Raw genomic sequence first — 21,554 nt, forward strand, 5'->3', positions numbered from 1 at the left:
TGTTTCTACTTCTTAGTGTTAAAGGGACAATTTTCAAGAATTCTAGTTTAAAACGTTAATAAGTGAGTTTATTTTCTGATCAGTGTACGTCAAAGATGTCTCTGTTCTGTGTTGCAGAGATGTATAGTGAAGTTACAATGCTAACAAGCTAGCATTAGCATTTTTTAAGTTTGATCCAAATTGTTTTCTCCTAAATGCTTATCACTTGCAATCCGTCGGGAAAAAAGTTTTGCTTGCATAATGTTTTTAAATTCCTCTTGACATTTTCACAGATGGAAAAAGAAAATAAGGAACTTGAAAATATTATCTTTGCAAGCTTTTTTTTCACCAGATATAGTCATAAACACAGGAGAGATTTAGATCAGACTTTCTCATTTGGCCCTCAGGGCTTCTGTATGATAGTCTGATCGCCCCGTAGTTTCAGCTTGTAGATGTAAAAGCAGCCAGTTCACTACTTAGTCTAATATGTCAACAACATAAACTCACAAAAAATTAGGAAAATAAATACAGAGGTACAGGAAACAGAACGAAACACAGACTAGAATTAACATGCTGTGATTGGACGCTGATGTCAGCTGATCATCAGTCAGTTTCTTGGCTCAGCTCACCTGAGACAGTGACGGCGAGCGCACGGCTCTCAAAGGAGACGTCGTGAGAAAATTCCTGGAGGTGATAAACACAGCTGTAGCTGCCCTGATGGGCGCGCTTTGCAGCAGGAAACAGGAAGTGGGCAGAGTGATTGACAGCCGGTTGGGTGTAGTTGCGTGTTGTGCTGGAGGAGGTGAAGGTGAGATGGAAGGAGCCTCCCAGGTACTGTGGCAGGACGGAGCAGCTGATGTTAAAGGTGGAGCCCTTGGACACCTGGAACCCCTGCTGCTGGGCCTTGGAGACCCCGTCCTTGGAGGAGGACACCGAGATGTTGGGCAGCAGCAGCAGGCCTGTGAACACAGAGATGATTGGCTGAGGCAGCGGCAAGTCGCTGGAGACTTTACTGTCATACATGATGTCACTGATGGACTTACCTGAGCAGATAAGATCCAGGATGGAGGAAGAATTAGATGATTCCACACACTCATTCAGAACAGATCCAGACTGAACACAGTCGAACCCGATCGTCCACACAGGAATGTCTGAGGACTCATTTCTCCGACCTACAGAAACAGCAGAACCACAGTCCAGCTCTCCACAGGCGACAGCTGCTTCCTTCAGGGTCCATCTAGAGTCGTAGTCGCTCACCGGTCTCCAGTCTTCATCATGATTCACCTCCAGTGTTCCTGCACAGCGACTGGATCCTCCCGACAACCAGAGCGGTTCTGAACATAAAGCAGAGAGTCATCAGCAAAAGAATAAAGTATAAATTTGTTGGATGCTGCGTGACACAGAAACATTAGAAATGACACAGTGATCCTGAGACCAGCTCATGGACACTTCATCAGGCAATATCCCTTATTCAAATTATTCATAATATACTGTAATTTTTCATTTATTGAAAAACCCGCCCGACTTGTGGTAGACTAGCCCAACTCCTGTCAAACCAAAGCAAGCTCATTTCAGCCCACACATGCATCCACACTGTTTCCTGTGTCTGTTGTCTGAAACGTGTTGCTGCATCCAATCCAGAATAAACCAATGTTTACAAAAATCGATCATGTTGACGAGGTGAAACATTAAAACAAAAATCATCAGCAAAATTATCACATTGAGAAAAAGAAAGGAACCAAATCAGAGCTGCAGCTCTTCTACCTGAGCAGGTGAGATCCAGGATGGAGGAGTTGTACACTGACTGGGCACACTCTCTCAGACTGGAGCCAAACATGCTACATTTAGACACGATCATCCACAAAAATCTGTCTGAGGGTTCAGTTCTCCTCTCCACAGAAACAGGAGCACCACATTTCAGTTCTCTGCAGACAGCAGCTGATCGCCTCAGGTCCCAGTCGTCTTTATGGTGGAACACTGGTCTCCAGTCTGCCTCGTGTTTCACCTCCAGCGTTCCAGCACAGCGACTGGGTCCCACCAACCTGATGGGTTCTGAACACAAACAAGAGAGTCATCAGTATAATCACAAGGTGAGATTCAGTAGAACAGTCATCAACCAGATCAAAGCTGCAGCTCCACTTCTACCTGAGCAGGTGAGTCCAACAGCTTCTCCAGGTGAGCAGGTGTTTCTAGCTGAGTCTAAGCTTCCACAGTCCAGCAGACCAGACTCGTGGCCTCCACACTGGAACTCTTTGGTCCACATAGGACCCTTCGCTTCTCCATAGAGCGCCCCCTTGAGGACTGAAGGAGCCCCACAGCCGAGCTCCCGACAGACCACCTCTGCATCCTGCAGGTCAACGTCATCTTCACACACGGAGGACCACGTCTGGTTGGACTGGTGAGACTTCACCTCCAGTCTGCCTGAGCACAGACTCGCCCCATTTACCAGCCTGACAGAGTCTGAGCAGATAATAGAGGATAAAACAGAAACACAGAATAACATGTCAGTGATCCAGACTTAACAGGATGGAGGAGCTGGAATGAAGCTAAACACAACACAATTGTCAACTATAGATGACAATTGAAGAAACAACATCATGATTGTTGATCAGCATCGTCCACTTAATGTTATTATGAGGTTATTATTGGAACAAGTTGAACAGTCTGTTAATTATGTCATAGATGAACGTACCAGAACAGAGGAGTCCCAGAAATATGTAGCTCTCGTCAAACTGTCTTGCACAGTCCTTCAGAGCAGATCCAGACTGAATACACTCCGGCCGGATCTCCACCATAGAGCTCCTCTCCGCCTCGTATCTCCACTCTAAAGAAACGGCAAAGCCACAGTCCAGCTCGCTACAGGCAATGGCTGCGTCCTTCAGGGTCCATCCGGAATGATACACTCGCTCCCATTTTCCCACGTTCACCTCCAGTATCCCGGAACAGCGAGTGGATCCTCCCGACAGCCTGACCGTCTCTGAATAGAAACCAGAGAGTCATCAGAGAATTAAGTGACAGTTGTGCTTTATCGTAGAGTACACTGAGATAAAATAAGCCATCCTTTGTAACTAATGAGGCGATAACTAGAAATAATATGGTCTTTATCAGACAGTAAACAGACTCAGAGTTACCCTGAGTAAACTAATCAGATGTTACAAGCCAAAAACAGTTGTAACCGGATAATAAACCATACACCTTAGTCATGCTGTTATCAGATGTCACATATAATACCTTATTATACCCAAATTATACTAGAAATAGACACAAAGGTTTAACAGGTCGGAAATGAAGATGGTTTTTGCTTTATTTTGCAGTCCAGTTTTCTTGTATTGCTTCTAATTAACCTCTAGGAAAGTCTAAGAATCAACTTGTAACAAACCTACAAACTCTGCAGGAAGCAATAGACTATGATGTTGTTTGACTCTTTTTTAAGGTTTCACTGTAATTAAACTGTAATTTAAAGTAAGACTGTGCTGAATAAAGTCAGAATAAATGCACCTTCCTCTGAGCTCTGTGTTTTGTCTGTCCATTGTTAATACAGCATCACTTCCGTCACATTATATTTTGTGTTGTCTAAATAAGCCCTCATAGAGTATGGGTCAGTAAAATAATTACATTTTAGTATATTTTGGCCCTAATAAGGCATCATGTACAGCATGATATAGGCATATGGTTTATGATGAGGTCACAGCTGCTTGCGTATGTTTTTGTCCAATCTAATCTAAAATGTGCTTCTTACATCTGATTAGTTCACTTGTTTTGTTACTGTCTGATAAAAACATGCCCTGTGCAACATTATAGTCCACATATACATAAAAATATATCTGTTTCTTACTTAATGATACTTAAAAACAAATCAACCCTGATACTCAATCACCTATATATGATCAACCCACCCACCACCTGCCTCAGACCTTTATTATTACTCTGGCACTAGAGGGGCGGTTGCAGGAGTGAAGCTGCTGTTAACTACAGCCTCGAAGCTATATTTGACGTGTTGGGAGTGAGAACAGCCTGGTTAATGTTGTCACATGTGACTGATGCCAATGATATTGAAGTGCCGGCTCCTCCACCAGGGGTGGGCAGTGTGTGGTCATGTGTTTGGAGGGAGGAAGTGTGGGAATAATTCAGTATGACAGCTGTAAAATCTATCTTACTCTCGTTGCTTCCTCTGAAGTAACCAACCCAAGCTTTAAGAAAAGATGAAACTCAAACATGACTGCTGATTTCTTGTGATTATTTATTTACCTTCTGAGTCTTCTCCTTCAGTCGGAAGTCCTGAAGAGAAAATATGAGAATAAACATCAACATAATGCAGCATTTTGATTCGAGCACAGCTCAAAATTACAAAAGGAGCCTCTGCACAACTTACAGATTAGAAATATCATTATCATCACAGTTAAAATGTTTAAAGAATGAATGGAACCAGCCTGCAGTTATGAAGTGAAAACAGTTTATCCAGAGAGGTAAAGTAGGAGGAATGACAGCACCGGTTCTGAGGGTGTGTTCCAGGATCTTGTAACTTTTCTGAACCAGTTATGAGTTTGTTTAATCATATTAACAGGAAGGAAGTTTTCCTCTCCCAGTTCTCTAATGCAGAATTAATCACTTAGCATACATTACCTGCAACAGAACCGATAAGTGCTTCTCTCCATTAAGAGTTGAGTGCACACAAATTGATTATCAAAGTCGATCAGGATCTTATTGACGTCCTATGTTCTTCACACCCACCCACCCACACACACACACACACACACACACACACACACAGGCCAGGTTCACACAGTAAAGGTGTTCGAGTTGAGCTGATGAATCCTGAGCTCCATCAGAGCCGTCTAAAAATACAAAAGTTGAATTCTGTTTCTGGAGAGTTTCCTCAGTCCTGTCAGGTTTTCAACTACAACTTTAAGTTTTGCTGATTAAATGTGAACTGATACTTGCTGCTGTGACAATAGTGCATGCATTAACAAAGATTAAAACTACTGAAAGCAGCCTCTTTTACCATTAAAACAGAGTGAGCCCATGTTGCCTGTGTAGATGCATCTTACCATCTGAATAATGTGCTCTTTAGAGAGCAGCAAGAATACTGCGCCAATGCGTTCGTAAGACTTTTAGTTGTGCTGTGTGAAAGACAGAGAACATCATCTTTAAAGTAAAGTAAAGTAAAGTCCTACCTGAGCTCCAGAGCAACAGCAACAACACCGTGAGGCGATCCATGTTCAGATGTCTGTCTGTCTGTCTGTCTGCTCTGATGCTCCTCAGTGTATATCTGCCTACAGGAAGAGGTGGAGCTTTACTGGAACATATCTCATTTGTTTTTTTCAGTTTTACACTGAAGAGTTCTCATTTGATCGGGTCTCTGAGCACAGAGGACATCCAGTCTGACCAGTGATCCAGACTGAATTCATACTTGTGTTCCAGGAGCCGGATGAACAAAACTCTGTGGATTCACATCTAAAACAGCGAGAAAGCTCAAAGACAAAATTCTTTTCATCAGATTCATGAGGTCGTGCTTACACCTGATTCACATTGTGGAAGCTGGTGGACGTGCACGACCTTCCTTTACTCCATTTATGTCCTTCTAAACATCTGATGCATTTTGATACCTGTGCCCGCTCCACCACTCTTGTGGCCCGTCAATGAGAACAAGAACAAGATAAACTACAACTGACAACTTCACCGACGAAGTTCTCTAACAGCAGAACATCTGTCGTTATGCACGTCTCTGATTAGTTATGGCGCCTGCAGATGTATTTGTGCATCATCCATCCATCTTCTGCTAGTTGTCTGTGGTCAAGTTGGAGCAGCAGCAGGCCGAGCAAGGTGTTTCCAACCGTCCCTTTCTTCACAAAGCTTTCTGGCTCTTCCTGAGGTGTTCCAAATCTTATTCTCTGCAGTGAGTTCTGGGTCTGCTCCGGGGTTTCCTCCAGCTGGTGGTAGCCGGAAAAACCCCTAAAGGCAGTCAGCCAGGAGGCGTCCGGATCAGAAGCCCAAACCACCTCAGCTACCTTGATGTGTTGATCTTCTGATGGTGTGGTTACTTTGGGTCTCCTCCAGTCGCCTGACATCAACCAGGACTGTCACGGTATCAGATTTCTACTAGACGATTATTGTGGCCAAAAAAATGTATTATCATGATATCATTGCAATACACAGAGTCTGTGTGACCATAAATGTCTGTTATTGCCCGTAAACATGTAATCTGCTAATAAAGCTGATTGATTAAAACAAAAAATGTATAATTTTTTAAGGACTTCTTTGTTTATATACTCTGTATTTATGAAACACATGAAAATATCTGTAAAATTACAGAAACAGGCTGTGAATTCACATTTCTAATATAAAATAACCATAACACTTCATTTTTCTTCCCACACATAAGAATACTTTGAGCATAATTTAAAGTTGTTTATTGGGTCAATAATCTTAAACATTAAATAGGCAAAACATATATGAGTTTAAAACTTTATTGGTTTAATAACAGGAGTAAGTGGACCGAGTGTAACATCATACAGTACAGGAGAATGTAAACTGCAGTTGAATGGAAATGTTGAAAAGAAACAAGTTGTGTCCCAAAACACATGTGATCCCTCTGTAAATGGTAACATGTAAAGCAAAAAACTGATGAGGTCAGCAGGTAGATCAAGTACTGTGTCAGAACGAGTCCAGGACCAATCAGACGACGACTCATCACTTAGGACCAGGAAGTAGACGGAACCAAAAAGTTCCACCATAAAGTGACTTCCTGGAGAGTGGAGAGTGAAAACGCTGCCGTCTGATGATTCGCAGCTCGTTCTGAATGTTAACAGAATATTTCTAACAGAAGCTAACATTGTGTCATAGAAGCCTATGAGTACAGAGGTATGGAGGAGTTAGTGGGGGAGCTCATGGGCCACCAGTTGGTAGTGGGATCCGCAGGACGGGCAGCGCTGGGCCTCGCCCTGATGAAGCCAGAACCAAACCACGGCTGTGTTGTCTTCCTCACCTGCAGACAGATCAGAACAGTCAGAAGAAAGGTAAGAATTTGTTGCCAACTATTATGATAAAAAAACTTCAAACACCGTCCAGTTTTTAGGTTATTAAATGTGAATAATCTGCTTTTATTTCCTTTAATGACATATAATGAGTCTTTGAACTGTTGGTTGGACAAAAGAATTAACTGGAAGAGATCACTTTGAGATCTGAGATCTGTAAAACTGTGATGCTGGCATGCTAACCAGCTAGCATTGGCCCGTCCTGGTCCAAAGCTCCTGAACTGCTAACACTGCTAACCAAATTAACCAGCTAACAGGAGCTACAGTTAGCAGCAGTTAACGATTACTCTGTTGATATACTGACCCCTTATTAATGTTTGGAGTCTAAATGGAGGGCCTTTTTTTTTTTTTTTAATACATTACGCCTTTATACAAATCAATAACAGAAACAATCGATATCTTCAGCCCTATCAGAGACTGCATTAAAGTACTGACTGCATCCTGTCAGGGAGGTTCGGATGTGTGTTCGCCGAGCAGACCTGAGATCAGTCGGGTTGTGTTGAAGCTGAGCTCGTGCTGCTTCTCTAAAAGCATAATGATGTCATGAAAGCCATAACAGCACATTTATTTTTAATAAAACTCAGTTAATCTGAGGTCAAGTGGTATTTTATTGGGTGCCACTTGCGGTCATATGTAGTAGAATGACACGATGCTGTCAGGTGGAAATTAGTCATTTAAAAGAGAAGAAAATATCAAATGTTGTTGTTGTTGAGACACCGATGTCCTGTCCAGATTCACGACTTCACAGCTAACTGATGGAGGTATTTGCATTGAGATACACGGCAGGCGTTCATGTCATTTCACAGGTAACTTACAGACGCATCCCACAATCCTCTTGTTTGTGATGGAGGGAACAAGGTGGGGGTCGACCTTGGAGCCGGCGTACTCCTTCGGCTTCATCATGTTGTAGGGATCCTGCAGGAGAGGGAGAGTTATTGATTCATTGTGAAGTACAGTATCATCACTGAAGAATCAATACAACTTAGTTCATACAGCATTAGTAACTGAACACCTGACTTAGATTCAAGAGAGAGTCCCGTCAGACAGACGCTGAATACACTGCGTAGGAATATGAATGTTGTACGGCTGAGGGAATGTAGTGCTGAAGGAGAAGGATGTCTGACAGTGAAGCACCAGAAATGTTAAATGGATATGTACTTTTTTTAAAGGTGTGCTTTCTTCTTTAAGGTGACACAAATATGTTTTCACATCATCCAACCAATGAGTTATTGATCTGTTTATCATGAACTTCACTGATGGAGGACACCACTCTAACACAGACCTCAGATTTAAATGTATTCAGATCAATAATCTCACCGATCCCTCCTGCATGGCCTTCATAATGATCCTCTCCATTCCTGTGGCTTGTTCCTCGTCAGTGGGAATCCCTGATGGAGGAACAATTAACATCAGCTGTAATTAAGTCAAACATCATCATGAAGGGAAAACAGAACTTGGTAGCATGTTGAAGGTGTTCCTTTATCAATAAATGTGGATTGGAACACTTTATTATCATTTATAAACATTCAGTGGAATCATATCACGATTCATCATCTTGTTTATTGTCGTGAGCATCGACTTTATTGTGTACATTTTTCCTATTAGTGTCAAGAAGCTAAATTCACAGGTTCATAATTCATTATTAATTCATTAATATTCTATAAATCCTTTGGAAGAACTCTGCCCTAAATGTTGTGCAAAACACAAGTTTCTTTAAAAGAGAAGACGTTAACTCTTTTAAAAAAAAAAAGTTGAAATGTATTTCAACTTAAACACTGTCTTAATTTTACTTATAACAAATGCCAAACTATAAAGGTAGATAGTTACTTTAGTAAACTCGTGAATTATTAGGAAGTAAAAAATAAAGCATTATACAGTAATTCAGTCAAACTGTTTCAGCCTCAGCTCGACCATCACAGATGAGTGAAGCTGATCTCGGTGGTACTGATGTCATTACACTAACACACGAACAGAACTGCTGTTATAACAGAGAGAGGTATCATTAAAAAGATCAGCAGTTTGACATGTTAAATAGTCTGTTGTGATTTTAATGTGCACCGAACTGAAGTAAACCTTTTCCTGATTCTTTTATGGAAAACGTCTTAGTGTTAAACCTTCAACAGGTCTGTCGATACACGAGTTGTGATTAAATTGAGAGATTTTTAAACGAAGTTTGTCCTGATGTTCTGTAACACAGGAGCGAAGATGTCTTCCGCCCTCAGTGGTGCTATCTGTCCTTGCTGGGGGTAAACCCCGTTTTTAAATCATATTCCAGCGGTTCTTCAGGTTCTATAAGTCGGTGCCGGTCTCGTTCTCACCTCCAGCCGCCATGCCGCGGGTCAGAGCCGGAACCGGGGCAGCCCGGCAGGTTTTCGCGGCTCTGAAAGCCGAGCGGAGCAGTAACCTTGCAGCCATCTTTCCTTCTTTGCTGTTTAGCCGGTAGTCGCAGAGTTATGACGTGAAGGTCGCCCAACTCGTCACCCGCTTATGACGTAAACACCTTACCCAAGATGTTTTTTTAGAAGACTGTTGAGACCTAAATCCTGGATTAGTGTTATGTGCTCGATAATAATAATAATACTGAAAAATAATAATAATAATAATAATAATAATTGTTGTGGTTGTTGTAATAATGTTGTTGTGTTTTGTTTGGAAAAATAATAATAATGAAAAAAATAAAAATATTTTGACTTTTGACATTTAAAACAAATATTTTTTCATATCAAATCAATTAATTCTTCATCCAGTCCAGCTTTTTCTGTTCAGTTATACAATTGGAGAATTTAATTTTCAATTGCCATTTATATATTTAAATATAACCTTTTTACCATATCTATATCTGAATGGACATTTTTCACATTGTATTTTTTTATTATTCATTATTCATTAATTTCAATAATATTTTTTCTCAGGTAACATCTTTTAAAAAACATCATTAATAAATGGTCAAATTATTATAACACTTACTGTCAACAATAAAATGCTGTATAAACCATATATTAAGCAGTTGTTAATATAAATATGAAAACAGTGATATAGCCAATAACTACAATTTAATTAGCTATATTTAACATTTATTAATGATGGTTACTATTTTCTTAAAATCTCTCTAAATAATTTTTAGAGAGATTGTGATGTAACATATGTATAATAATATTCAGGTTTCAGCATTCAGTTGAGGAATATGAATGTTTTCTTTGATTGTTATCAATAACAAAAGACAAGTTTAATTTAATATCTTAGACACGAGTACAAACTTTTAAATTCTCCATCAATATTATGGATTCCAAATATTCTTTGAAGGCCTGTAAAACAAACACAAAGTGTTCATTTAATATATCATTTACTTGTTAAACTCTTCTTCTTTATATATTTTATCTATTTGCATTTATTTTATTATTTCTATCATATTCAATCATCATCCTGAAATGAAAATTACAGGATTAATTATGTTGTGTAATTGTGTATCCTTTAACTTTTATGAGATAAAATCTAAACATTTAAATAAGGAAACATTACAGTGTCATTTGCTTCTACAGAAATAACGTCTCTATTTGTTATTCCATGAAGCATTTTTTTTATGACAACCAACAAAAATATAATAACTATTTTCTTAATGTATTTATGGAGGAATAATGTGATAAATAATAAAATGAGTCATACATTCAGTGACATCAATAAACTTTAATGTTTAATGTGATTTTTACAACAACGTGTTGATCCAGTGACGTCACAGAAACAAACCTCTGACCTGACGAAGACAGACGCGTTAATGTGAGAGAAGTATTGAGTTATCTAAAACATTTCCTGTCGGTTCTCTCAGAGGTTCTGAACATGAGCTGAGTGATGGCAGTCAGAGCAGCTCGACGTAGTTGGCGGGGAACATCCCGAAGTGTCCGTCCGGTCCGGTACCTCGCCACCAGCCCTCATCCAGCATGTCGATCCCCGTTATGATGTCACCAGGGTCAAAGGTGATCTCAGTGTCGTCCGCTGTGGAGGAGGCGTAACCGTGAGCAGAGTGATATACATGTTACAGGTGTGTGTGTGTGTGTGTGTGTGTGTGTGTGTGTGTGTGTGTGTGTGTGTACATACCAGCCTGGTAGTCGTACAGAGCTCTGGCCCGGATGTCTTGTCCACTGGACCCTGTGTAGTTATCTTCAGCCTCATTTTTGAAACAAATTAAAGAATAACAGTTACTTATGAGCTCCTTTAAACTCTAAGTCTATTCTCGTGTGTGTGAGTTTAAATGTAGCCTTGTGTTAGCGTCATTTCTTCCATCAGGTGCTAATAATGTTTCAGTACCTGTCAGATTGATGCTCCAAACAAATAACAATATGCATTTCACCTAACCGCTAACTGCTGGTGACTGAGGCTACCATTAGCCATGCGGCTAGTGGTCCTAGTCGTTGAGTAAAGACAAATGTACAATACAAACGTTAGTAACACAGCTGGGAAAGTGTTGATTAGCAGTGAGACAGGTTGACAGACACATGTAAGGAACACAACATTCATCTGTGGTGTTCGAGTCACCAGATGAATCTCATTACAATATGCTGTCTCTCTCTCTCGCTCTCTTGTAGCTCTGTTTTTGGTCTCCACCACCTTCTGAAGGAAACATCTGACTCTTTAGCTACTGATCGCTGCGCTGTGTTCACCAGCTGGTTTCTAACTGTGTCTGTCCGTTGTTTGCTGGTTTTCTACAAACGATGCGATGGCAGCACTGAGAATATTACATTTGTGGCTGGAGATTCAAACAATTAGCTGAAACTTACTGATGAATTGTTTAAAGTAACTGTAACCAGGGAGGAGAACGGATGTGAAACACGCTGCGTGGACTCACTGTGAAGGTGTCCTGGTAAACGTCCTCGTACAGGCCCTCCTCCATCCCTGCTGCCTGCTGAGCCTCATACAGATCCTCCTCAGCTGGAGGTTCCTCTGTCGATCGGACACATTTATGGATCAATACATGACGAGGTGTCGGAGTTTCACAAGTTCACACATTGCTAATCAAGCCTTTTCTGTCCAATTAAATCTCTGTATTCTGTATGCTAGCTTAGAAACATTAATGTTGCTAACAACAGCTAACATGAACATTGCTAACCAAGTGAAACACAGACACCATTGTGTAAAACTATAGATCCCCATTATTATTGATATTATTATCATTATACCTGCTGTAGCTTCGTCTCCATCGTCATCGAACTCGTCTGACCACTCCTCCTCTTCTGTGTAAGCAGAGTCTGTGGATCAGTGACAGACAGACGTCAGACTGTGATGATCTGTGACGTGTTCAGCATCAGTATCATTGTGTTCATCAGCAGAGAGTGAGTCCTGACCTGCAGCTTGAACAGGTGAGCCTGATGTCTCTGGTGGTGTCGGGGAGACAGCTGCAGCAGGTGAGCGAGACAGCACAGGTGAGGCAGGAGACAGGGGGGTGATGGAGGCGGCTGGAGCTGGAGGATGCTGAGGCTGCTCCTCAAAGGACCTCTGAGACAGAAAGCGGCTCTGCAGCTTCCCTGAGAGCGAACACATGACTGTTAATCACTTCCTGCTTCAGCAGGTGATGTTCACGCTGGATGTGTGATGCGTACCTGGTCTGGAGACGGCTGGAGACGACCTGTCGTTGGTCTCGATGCTCTGCTCCCGCTGCTTGAATACGTCTCTGGGATTAAACGATCTCTGAGAAATCAGTGACTTGGCTTCCTGTGAATGAGTTTAAAGGAGCGTTACAGCAAATTCATATTTCACCTCCACAAAGTAGGAGGACAAGAGAGAGACATGTAAAACAGGTCTGAAACCAGCAGCTCCTCACGCTTTGTTACTCTATATGTTAATATACTGATTACATGATTAATTGTAATAACACTGTATACTGAGTCCATCGGTCGTACTCACGTTGGCTTTCTGCACTGATGCAGCGGACCTGATTCCCGTCCTCTTGGTTTCATGTTCCTGCTGGTTCTGAAACAGACACATGATGTCATCCAGCTGTCTGCGGTGGATGCACGAGCCTGACTGTCCACCAGGGATGTGAATAACGTCTTTTCAAATCAAAAAGTCTTGGATCTCATCGTCTGAGCTGTATGGATCCATATGATGCTTGTTTCTCACATTTTAAAACAAGTCTCAGCTACGAAACTTCACCTGAGTTTCCATCAGCATCAGGGAGGAGAAGATTACTGGATCTATAGTCATCTTTAAACCTTTATCTCTCCATCCTCCTCCATCTCCATCCCAATGTTTCTGCTCTGTGATAAACCTGGTTGGTGTTTGCTGCAGGTGTGTCTGTGTTTCTGTGTTCTCACCTGTCTCTGCTGCTCTCTCTCTCTCTCCTCTTCGTCTCTCTGCCTCTGTCGGATCCTTAAACACACAGAGAGGCAGCTGATTGGCTGTGACTCCTGCAGGTGTTGTGGTGTGTTGCTGCTGCTGCTGTGTGTTGGACTCACCTCTCCTCTTCTATCTGCTGAGCTCTCTCCTTCGCTCTCCTCTCCCTCTCCTTGGCCTGCCTCTCGTCCATCTCCCTCCTCTCCCTCTCCACCGCTCGTCTCTCCTCCTCGGCTCGTTTGCTCTCCTCCCGTCGACGCACCTCCTCGTCTCTCTGAGGAGCAGAGGGTTTTATTATGTCACATAAAGCTCTGGACTCTGAAGTCATATGTTCTCAGGATGGACATGAAGAGGAACCTGAGCTTGGCTCCAGAAGTCGTCCTTGTTGGTTTGTTGAATTTCCTCCACAGCGTTGATTTTCCGATACCCGGAGCCCTGTTGTATGAGAGAGGAGGCTGTGAGAGGAGTTTAACACTCAAACACACACATGTTGTAGTTTCTAGTCTGTTACACACGAGCCCCAAAACTACAGAATGCTCCTTTAAACGCATCACAACATTTTATACATTTTTAGACAGAAAATATAAAAACTTTAACAGATTTCACTGTGAAACTTCGCCAGCTAATCACTCACATTAAGACACTTATTTTTTTGTACAACAAGTTGTTAGATAAATTATGTTTAAGTATGCAAACAAGGCTGTCTAATGAAGTCTTTACTAATTCACATATATGTCAAGAAATGCATATTTTGGACGTTTTCTTTCCATGAAGCTAAAAAGAAAGAACCATGTTGTGGAAGCAGAGTCCATCAGTCAGACTCACCGATGACCTGAAGCTGATTCCAGACTGGTTGGTTTCATTTTCCTGCTGGTTGAAACAGACACATGATTTTATATTTATATCTCAAAGTCCCCGACACTATAAAGACTAAACATGATCAAGTTAAACTAAAGACAGATTCAGCACTGACACGGCTTACGTCTCGTCTTCAAAAAACTGTTTTTAATACAACGTTTCTAAATGTGTCGCCACGTTGGTCCGGTTTGAAATCCCCGAACACACGGACCACGAGGAGCGTTCGTCCAATCAGCTGCAGCCAGCAGGTGATTGCGTCGTTGCTGGAGGATGTTACCTGTGTCTGAGTCAGGTGTGTGAAGCTGGGAAGTGCTGCGTGCCATCGAATCACAGAAACCTGCAACTCTGTTTTACTGTGAAGCTCCAGAACTGTTCTGAGGACTACAACACTTCACCTGACTTTATATCATCAGGAGGAGGAGAAGAAGACTGAGCTTCACTTTTGGGTGAACTACTCCTTTACAGTGTTATTTACTTCCACATATTTACATGTTTCCTGTAAAGACTGACAGGTCCAGAGAACTTGTTGAGTACAATAATTGGCTTTTCAGGCAGCTGGTAGCACTAAATGTGAGTTAGCCACGCAGCTAACTAGATGTTGGAGAAGCTGAGCGAGATGATGAATAAATAGCTGATGACTGAATATTAATTTCATGGTGATGTTTGTCTCTAACGTGCCTCCTCCATCCTCCAGCAGCAGAGCGGTGGACGCTGGTTCACTGATCTGTGGTTGGTGTTTGCTGCAGGTGTGTCTGTGTTTCTGTGTTCTCACCTGTCTCTGCTGCTCTCTCTCTCTCTCCTCTTCGTCTCTCTGCCTCTGTCGGATCCTTAAACACACAGAGAGGCAGCTGATTGGCTGTGACTCCTGCAGGTGTTGTGGTGTGTTGCTGCTGCTGCTGTGTGTTGGACTCACCTCTCCTCTTCTATCTGCTGAGCTCTCTCCTTCGCTCTCCTCTCCCTCTCCTTGGCCTGCCTCTCGTCCATCTCCCTCCTCTCCCTCTCCACCGCTCGTCTCTCCTCCTCGGCTCGTTTGCTCTCCTCCCGTCGACGCACCTCCTCGTCTCTCTGAGGAGCAGATGGTTTTATTATGTCACGTAAAGCTCTGGACTCTGAAGTCATATGTTCTCAGGATGGACATGAAGAGGAACCTGAGCTTGGCTCCAGAAGTCGTCCTTGTTGGTTTGTTGAATTTCCTCCACAGCGTTGATTTTCTGGTACACAGAGCCCTGTTGTATGAGAGAGGAGGCTGTGAGAGGAGGAAGTTTAACACTCAAACACACACATGTTGTAGTTTCTGGTCTGTTACACACGACTCTGTACGACTGTGTCGACTTATTGATTGTGTTTTTAAGGAGACACAGCTGGTGAACAGAAAGCTCAGAGTCGTGTGTGTGAGTCAGACACAATGTTGGTGGTGTCTTATGGACCTAAATGTGTATTTTGGACTCTTTGGAACATGATACTGAAGCAACAAGGTGCCTGAACGCTCAGCATCAGCTGTTGTAAATGATATCTGATGGTTTCACGGCGTGTCGTCTCACCACGGGTCCTCTGGGTGCGTCTCTGTACTCGGGTGTTTGTTTGTGGAAGTGAAAGCTCGCTCCGGACGCTTTGGACACTTTCTCCAAGATGGCGTCTGGTTCCACGTCGTCCTCCGCCCGGGCGTTCACGGTCACATGGGCTCCCTGTCGTCACACACACACACACACACACACACACGCACACACACACACACACACACACACATGTCAGTGAACAGGACAGGAAACTGCTTCTTCTACATCTCATCACATCCCACATTTCATTGGACTGAACGAATCAAATTTCTCTGCCAGACTAACAGCAAGATTCCTGTCCTGAGTGAAGTGTGTCTGTGAAGTTAGTCTCAAACTTTATCTTTATCTTGGGCAGCTGTAACATCTATCAGCAGGTCCACGGCCTGCAGACAGCAGCGCCGCTCTCACCTTTAAGAAGTTGGCCATGGAGCTCACGTGGTTGGCGCACATGCCTTTCCGAGAGTCCTTCACTCCTTCACCTGTCTGTTGTGAGGAGGAGACACATGTAAACCCCAGGAACTGATCCAAGGATGTACCTGTATGATCACCTGTATCATCTGCGTGTGTGTGTGTGTGTGTGTGTGTGTGTGTCTCACCCAGTTGATGAGGACGTATTTGGGCAGACCAGAGTTCGGGTCCTGGACGCGACAGAAGGCGTACATCACCTTCCCACTGCTGAGCTCCTCCACCATCTCCTCCAACCCGCCATCTACACACACACACACACACACACACACACACACACACACACACACACACACACACAGACACACACACACACACACACACACACACACACACACACACTTAATCAGATTCTCTCTGTAGTCACATTTTACGTTCCTTCACCACAACGATCCTGTAAAGTGTGTGAGTGAAGAGAGAGAGACTAACCTCCCTTCTCTGCCAGACGGATATCATTACTGTTCCCTTCATACGTGAACAGAACCCTGAGAACAGAACACACGGCGGTGCAACATTAGGACAGTTTCGTCACAGAAGGAAGTGAAGTCAGTAATCAGATGTCAGTCAGAAACTGCTCACCAGTTTGTGTCCGACTTGCCGTCCACCACTTCTTTATAAGCGGCCATGAGCTCAGTCCCGTTCTTACTCAGGTTCACTGCCATTTTCTTCAAGTTTCTTCATTCACGGTTCAGCCGGGCCGACAGGAAGAGAACCCACAGCGAGGTCCACCAGAGCTTCAGGAAGAGAAACCCAGATCTGACAGTCCACGTCTCTGCTGGTCGGAGTTATTCTGGTTCACACAGCAGATTTTCTCCCTCTGTGTGGAACCAGTCCGGGGAGAAGAACAAAACCTGATGAGCCGCATTCTTCAAGAAGTTGCTCACATGTGACTTCACACTCATCCACTGATTAACATGACAATCATGTTTGTGAATGAGAAAATATACATTTATTCAGATTATTCCAGGGTGTGTTCTCCTCTTTATACAGCCCACACTGAGAGTCCAGGAGGGTCAATACGCATATCACCTGTGGCTTTAAAGGAGTGTGTGTGTGTGTGTGTGTGTGTGTGTGCGTGTGTGTGTGTGCGTGTGTGTGTGTGTGTGTGTGTGACAGAGAACAGGGTGTGATTGTGTGATTTATTTGTGATTGTTGTTGGCAGAGACAGAAGAGGAACAAACGCTGCAGCCTCAGAGCGACTGACGAGGTGAATCCTCCACACACACTGTGTGTAATAATGCTTCCAGTCGTTATGCTAAGCTAGGCTAATCAACTCCTGACTCGACACACCTTTCACCTCCTCACACTGCCGTCAGGTGTTCGGATCATTTACTGAAGTAAAAGTATGAATAGCAAACTGTAAGAATAATCTGTTGCAAGTAAAAGAGGTTTGTTTCGTGTGTCCAATCAGAACAGACACACTCAATAGTGGGCGTGGCCAGCGTTTACAATGTGGGCGGGGTCTGTTGACTCTCCCCGCGAAAATGTTTTAACAGAGATGAATTATTTTAATGTATCCTGGTGGTTTTATGACATTTTATCTGGTCACAGTCGCAGGAGAAAAAGAAAAGTGGAGCTTCATTTTGTGATTTCATCCAGAGGAAGTGTTTCAGATCTCACCTGTACAGGTGTTCACTCATCAACCACCGAGTAGGAAGATGAGGGATCAGATCAGGAGTCGTGTGCTTCACCCACTCTGCCACAGAAGAAATGAGACTGGAACCAATAATTCAATCAATCATGTGTATTCATGTGAATATATCATCAGGTGGAGAGACGGGGATTTGAACCCACAACACGGCTTAATGAAACATGTCTTCACCACAGAACAGCAGGTGTGATCTCAAAGTCAATGACAAAACTTCTTCTTGTACCAGATTTCTTTGGATTTTAGTGACTTTTCAATTAAAATAGATATTTTAATGAAAATTCATCCATTTAAAATCTGCATTTCTTCAATAGCTTCCAGTTTATGTGACGTATTGACTCAAAATCAATGCCTGTAATGTCTCTGTGTACTTTGAGTAAAGCTAAATTAAATGTCCGCCCCGTCAGGATGATGTTGTTCTGCTCACGCACACCTGAGGAACATGTGATCAGTGATTCCACCACCAGGAGGAGTCTCAACATCAGAAACAACAAGCAGTTCAACCACAGGACAACAACAGGTCGGCTATTGTTAACTAATCTCAGCAGCTTCCTGTCTGTGGCGCTCAGCTCGCAGGTTCTGTCACACAAACAGGAAGAAGCTGAGCATCTGTCGGGGACTATTTTCAGCGGCGGATGAATCCATGTTTGGTGTTGTGGGGAGTGTTTGTGCTGCAGGATGATGTGTGTGAGTGTTCATGGTGATGACGGAACGACAGCGTGGCTCTTAACAGTGTAAAAATAAGAGAATACCAGCAGAGTTACACACATGACAGCATCTTCATCCATCTTCATCCATCTTCCTCCATCTTCCTCCGCAGCACCGTCAGCTGAGCTTCTCCCTCCGGCGGCCTGACAAACGCTCACATGCTGCATGAGGAGCGCCTGCAGGAGCCTGGAGGCCTCAGCTGAGGAGCTGCAGCATCACAAGCATGTTTGTCTGCACACATCACATGTCGTCTCTCACGTATCCGGCCTGAACTCAGACTGAAGCAGTTTGACCCTCCTGCTGCACCAGAAGCTCGTTTTTCTGCTTTCTAAGAACTGTTTTAATCGGATTTCTGACAGTTTTATGAGTCTTATGATAATCTTGAGCCGCTGAACTTCCATTCACTCCAGTAAACATTTAAAGAGACACGCTGTAGCTTTGTTTGTAGTTTTTTGAAGCTAGAAATGTGGCAGGGTCCGCCACATATAAACAAAGTAAAACAGTATGAAGTTGTGTTCCATTTAAGGTCAGTTTGTTTGTATGCAGATGTTTTTTTAATTAATCTTTCTCCTCCAGTTTCAAAAAGATTCACGTACAAACCGACAGTATTTAAAATGTAATCTCTGTCCACATAAAGAGGAAAACACACAGTTACAACCAATAAAACCCACAATTTATGAAAATTATACGAAAATCACAAGAAGACGAACTCACAGAAAACCACGAACCAGAGACGAGGATCAAACAGCAGACAGGGAAACGATCATCGACCTGTCCGCTGTCCAGTGAATGAAACTGGAAATCAAATCTGAAACGTTGCTCATCGTGTGTTTGTGTTTTCACACACATATCTGATGAATATTCATGTCTCACTGAGGAATGTTGAGTTTTAATCAGAGTTATAAACTGTTTCTAGAGAAGAATTATTCATGGAATAATATAAAGTGAATAATAAAGTCACATCTATGAAACGTGAAGATCAATATGTGTTTTCCTTCTTCAGCCGTCCGGCTTCTTCCAGCTGATCTGAAAATGGACTCTTTTCATATTTATTGAGAGTTTATTGAGTTGAAACTAAATGAATGTGATAAAGCATGTTAGTGTCATCAGCAAAGAACACGAGGAAGAGAGAAGTTACAAATGAAAGGAGAAATAAGTCAAAACGATCCTTGTTGTTCACCACGAGTCACTTTACTGTAAGTACAAGTATGTTTATTTTAATGCTACTTTGTGCTTTTAACGCGACCGAATATTTCACAACAAAGAAAGAAACCCGCAGATTGAAAACAGATCTCGGGTCAGAACTTGTGTCGCTCCAGCAGACGACCCGTCGACGAGTCTGACGACGACACAATAAACATTTTACAGCTGAAATTAAATCTTCTGGGAGGGTTAATCCAATTTTCTGGTGAAGTTTACATTGATTTGATTTCACAGTGGTTTCCCTCACACACACACACACACGCACACACACACACACACACACACACACACACACACACACTCACACACACACACACACACTCACTCTCTGCGAGGCCTGGCAGACGATCCTGTCAGTCAATGAATGGCTGATTGATGGACTGAAGCTCGAGAACAAATTACCCCCCGGGGCTAATCTCCCTCCTCCCTCCCCCTCCAGCCTCCTTCCTTTCCCTCCTCTTGTCCCCTCTTTAACAACCCCCTCACCTCCCCCCTCACCTCCTCCCTCACCTCCCCCCTCACCTCCCCCCGTCACCTCCCCCCGTCACCTCCCTCACCTCCTCCCCCACCACACTTTCCCTCCCTCTCGTCCCTCCTCCGCCTGCGTCTCCCGTCTTATCTGCTCTGGTTGTCACGTCCTCCTCCACACCTCAGCTCCTCTTCAGCTGCAGGAGGTTTCAGAGTCCATGGAGGAGTGACACACACACACACACACACACACACACACACACACACAGAAAGTAGTGTGGTGACAGTAACGGCGTCGGTGCGTCATCAAACTGTTGGTAACACAAATGTAGGCGTTAATTAACACTTAATGTGTCTGAAATTATCACAACAATGATGTCAAAATGTGTTAAAAACGACCCCAATGTGATTTCATAATAACATTCTTTTTCAATAAACAGATAATAAATAATGGGTCAATTCATTGATACATTTATTAGTGTTTGAAAAAAAAAATCAGGTTTTAAATCTTAAAATCTTCATCTATCCATTCTGTATTTACCTCAAACACAATCGTTCCTCGTCCTTAATTTGAAATAATTTCTAAAGTGTTACAATCATAAACATCAGCAGATATAGGAACTGAAACAAACTGTGTGATATGTATGCTCTGGTGTGGTTCTGGTGTGGTTCTGGTGTGGTTCTGAGCTCCAGGTGCAGACGGAGAGCAGCTGTCGTCCTCCGGCGGTAACCTTTCACTCCAGCTGCCGATGACCTCACCGCTCAAACATCTCCTTTAACATACACTCATGTTTTCCTCCAATAAACCGCCAAGCTACACAAATCACATGACAGAGACCACAGACACACACACACACACACACACACACACACACACACAACACACACACAGAATATAATCAGTTTAATGTTCTCCAAGTAAAGTACAAGTATGCAAAACATGAGTAAATGTACCCTCCACCTCTGGCAGATGTTTTCTAATTCTGGAGAGTGTGTGTGTGTGTTTGTGTGTGTGTGCGTGTCTGTGTGTGTGGGGGGTGTGTGTGTGTTTTAACAGTGAGAGTTTGGCTTTAACAGCATCTCATTTCCTCTCCGTTGCTGTGCTGTAATGAGCTTTAAGCTGTATAAACACACACATACACACACACACACACACACACACACACACACACACACATACACACACACACACGCACACACACACACACACACACGCACACACACACACACACACACACACACACACACACACACACACACACACACATACACACACACACACACACACACACACACACACACACACATACA

The 21,554-nt window shown here is 42.9% G+C and overlaps 3 protein-coding genes across 5 annotated transcripts; all 3 read right to left on the minus strand.

Moving 5' to 3' along the window:
* Positions 1–582: 582 nt before the first annotated feature.
* On the minus strand, positions 583–5,196 carry LOC115593007 (CD5 antigen-like). The gene is made up of 7 exons (XM_030436321.1): positions 5,154–5,196; positions 4,228–4,257; positions 2,672–2,956; positions 2,125–2,439; positions 1,744–2,031; positions 1,023–1,313; positions 583–938 (listed from the first exon to the last, which is right to left on the minus strand). Exons 1-7 carry the CDS (start codon positions 5,194–5,196, stop codon positions 583–585), a joined length of 1,608 nt encoding a protein of 535 aa, XP_030292181.1.
* Positions 5,197–6,432: 1,236 nt separating this feature from the next.
* On the minus strand, positions 6,433–9,482 carry LOC115593143 (cytochrome c oxidase subunit 5B, mitochondrial-like). Its single transcript, XM_030436538.1, has 4 exons — positions 9,332–9,482; positions 8,331–8,401; positions 7,829–7,928; positions 6,433–6,964 (listed from the first exon to the last, which is right to left on the minus strand). Exons 1-4 carry the CDS (start codon positions 9,426–9,428, stop codon positions 6,852–6,854), a joined length of 381 nt encoding a protein of 126 aa, XP_030292398.1. The 5' UTR covers positions 9,429–9,482; the 3' UTR covers positions 6,433–6,851.
* A 1,200-nt stretch (positions 9,483–10,682) lies between these two features.
* Positions 10,683–17,014, minus strand: LOC115592335 (drebrin-like protein A). Of its 3 annotated transcripts, none has more exons than XM_030434946.1 (19): positions 16,796–17,014; positions 16,646–16,701; positions 16,348–16,460; positions 16,160–16,234; positions 15,737–15,880; positions 15,344–15,421; positions 15,109–15,260; positions 14,968–15,022; positions 14,163–14,204; positions 13,695–13,772; positions 13,460–13,611; positions 13,319–13,373; positions 12,909–12,974; positions 12,605–12,716; positions 12,350–12,529; positions 12,185–12,253; positions 11,854–11,948; positions 11,106–11,175; positions 10,683–11,003 (listed from the first exon to the last, which is right to left on the minus strand). In XM_030434946.1, the coding sequence occupies exons 1-19, from the start codon at positions 16,876–16,878 to the stop codon at positions 10,867–10,869; spliced, it is 1,812 nt and encodes a 603-aa protein (XP_030290806.1). In that variant the 5' UTR covers positions 16,879–17,014; the 3' UTR covers positions 10,683–10,866. The 3 variants fall into 3 exon arrangements, with proteins under 3 accessions (XP_030290806.1, XP_030290805.1, XP_030290807.1); XM_030434945.1 differs by having other exon boundaries at positions 14,163–14,207; XM_030434947.1 differs by lacking the exons at positions 13,319–13,373; positions 13,460–13,611; positions 13,695–13,772; positions 14,163–14,204.
* Positions 17,015–21,554: the final 4,540 nt, after the last annotated feature.

Source organism: Sparus aurata, chromosome 12 (assembly GCF_900880675.1).
Source record: "Sparus aurata chromosome 12, fSpaAur1.1, whole genome shotgun sequence".
Taxonomy (NCBI): domain Eukaryota; kingdom Metazoa; phylum Chordata; class Actinopteri; order Spariformes; family Sparidae; genus Sparus; species Sparus aurata.

Excerpts from the sequence above, each read along its gene's own strand:
- LOC115593143 (XM_030436538.1), bottom strand. The coding sequence starts at position 9,428 with ATGGCTGCAAGGTTACTGCTCCGCTCGGCTTTCAGAGCCGCGAAAACC. Across the intron at positions 7,929-8,330 it reads AGGCCATGCAGGAGGGATCG|GATCCCTACAACATGATGAA; the intron begins GTGAGATTATTG and ends CCTCTCCTGCAG. Across the intron at positions 6,965-7,828 it reads GAGGATTGTGGGATGCGTCT|GTGAGGAAGACAACACAGCC; the intron begins GTAAGTTACCTG and ends ATCTGTCTGCAG.
- LOC115593007 (XM_030436321.1), bottom strand. The coding sequence starts at position 5,196 with ATGGATCGCCTCACGGTGTTGTTGCTGTTGCTCTGGAGCTCAG. Across the intron at positions 4,258-5,153 it reads GCTGTTGCTCTGGAGCTCAG|GACTTCCGACTGAAGGAGAA; the intron begins GTAGGACTTTAC and ends TTTTCTCTTCAG. Across the intron at positions 2,032-2,124 it reads TGTTGGACTCACCTGCTCAG|AACCCATCAGGTTGGTGGGA; the intron begins GTAGAAGTGGAG and ends GTTTGTGTTCAG.
- LOC115592335 (XM_030434945.1), bottom strand. The coding sequence starts at position 16,878 with ATGGCAGTGAACCTGAGTAAGAACGGGACTGAGCTCATGGCCGCTTAT. Across the intron at positions 15,261-15,343 it reads ACTTCTGGAGCCAAGCTCAG|AGAGACGAGGAGGTGCGTCG; the intron begins GTTCCTCTTCAT and ends TCTGCTCCTCAG. Across the intron at positions 12,975-13,318 it reads AGAGAGAGCAGCAGAGACAG|AACCAGCAGGAACATGAAAC; the intron begins GTGAGAACACAG and ends TGTCTGTTTCAG.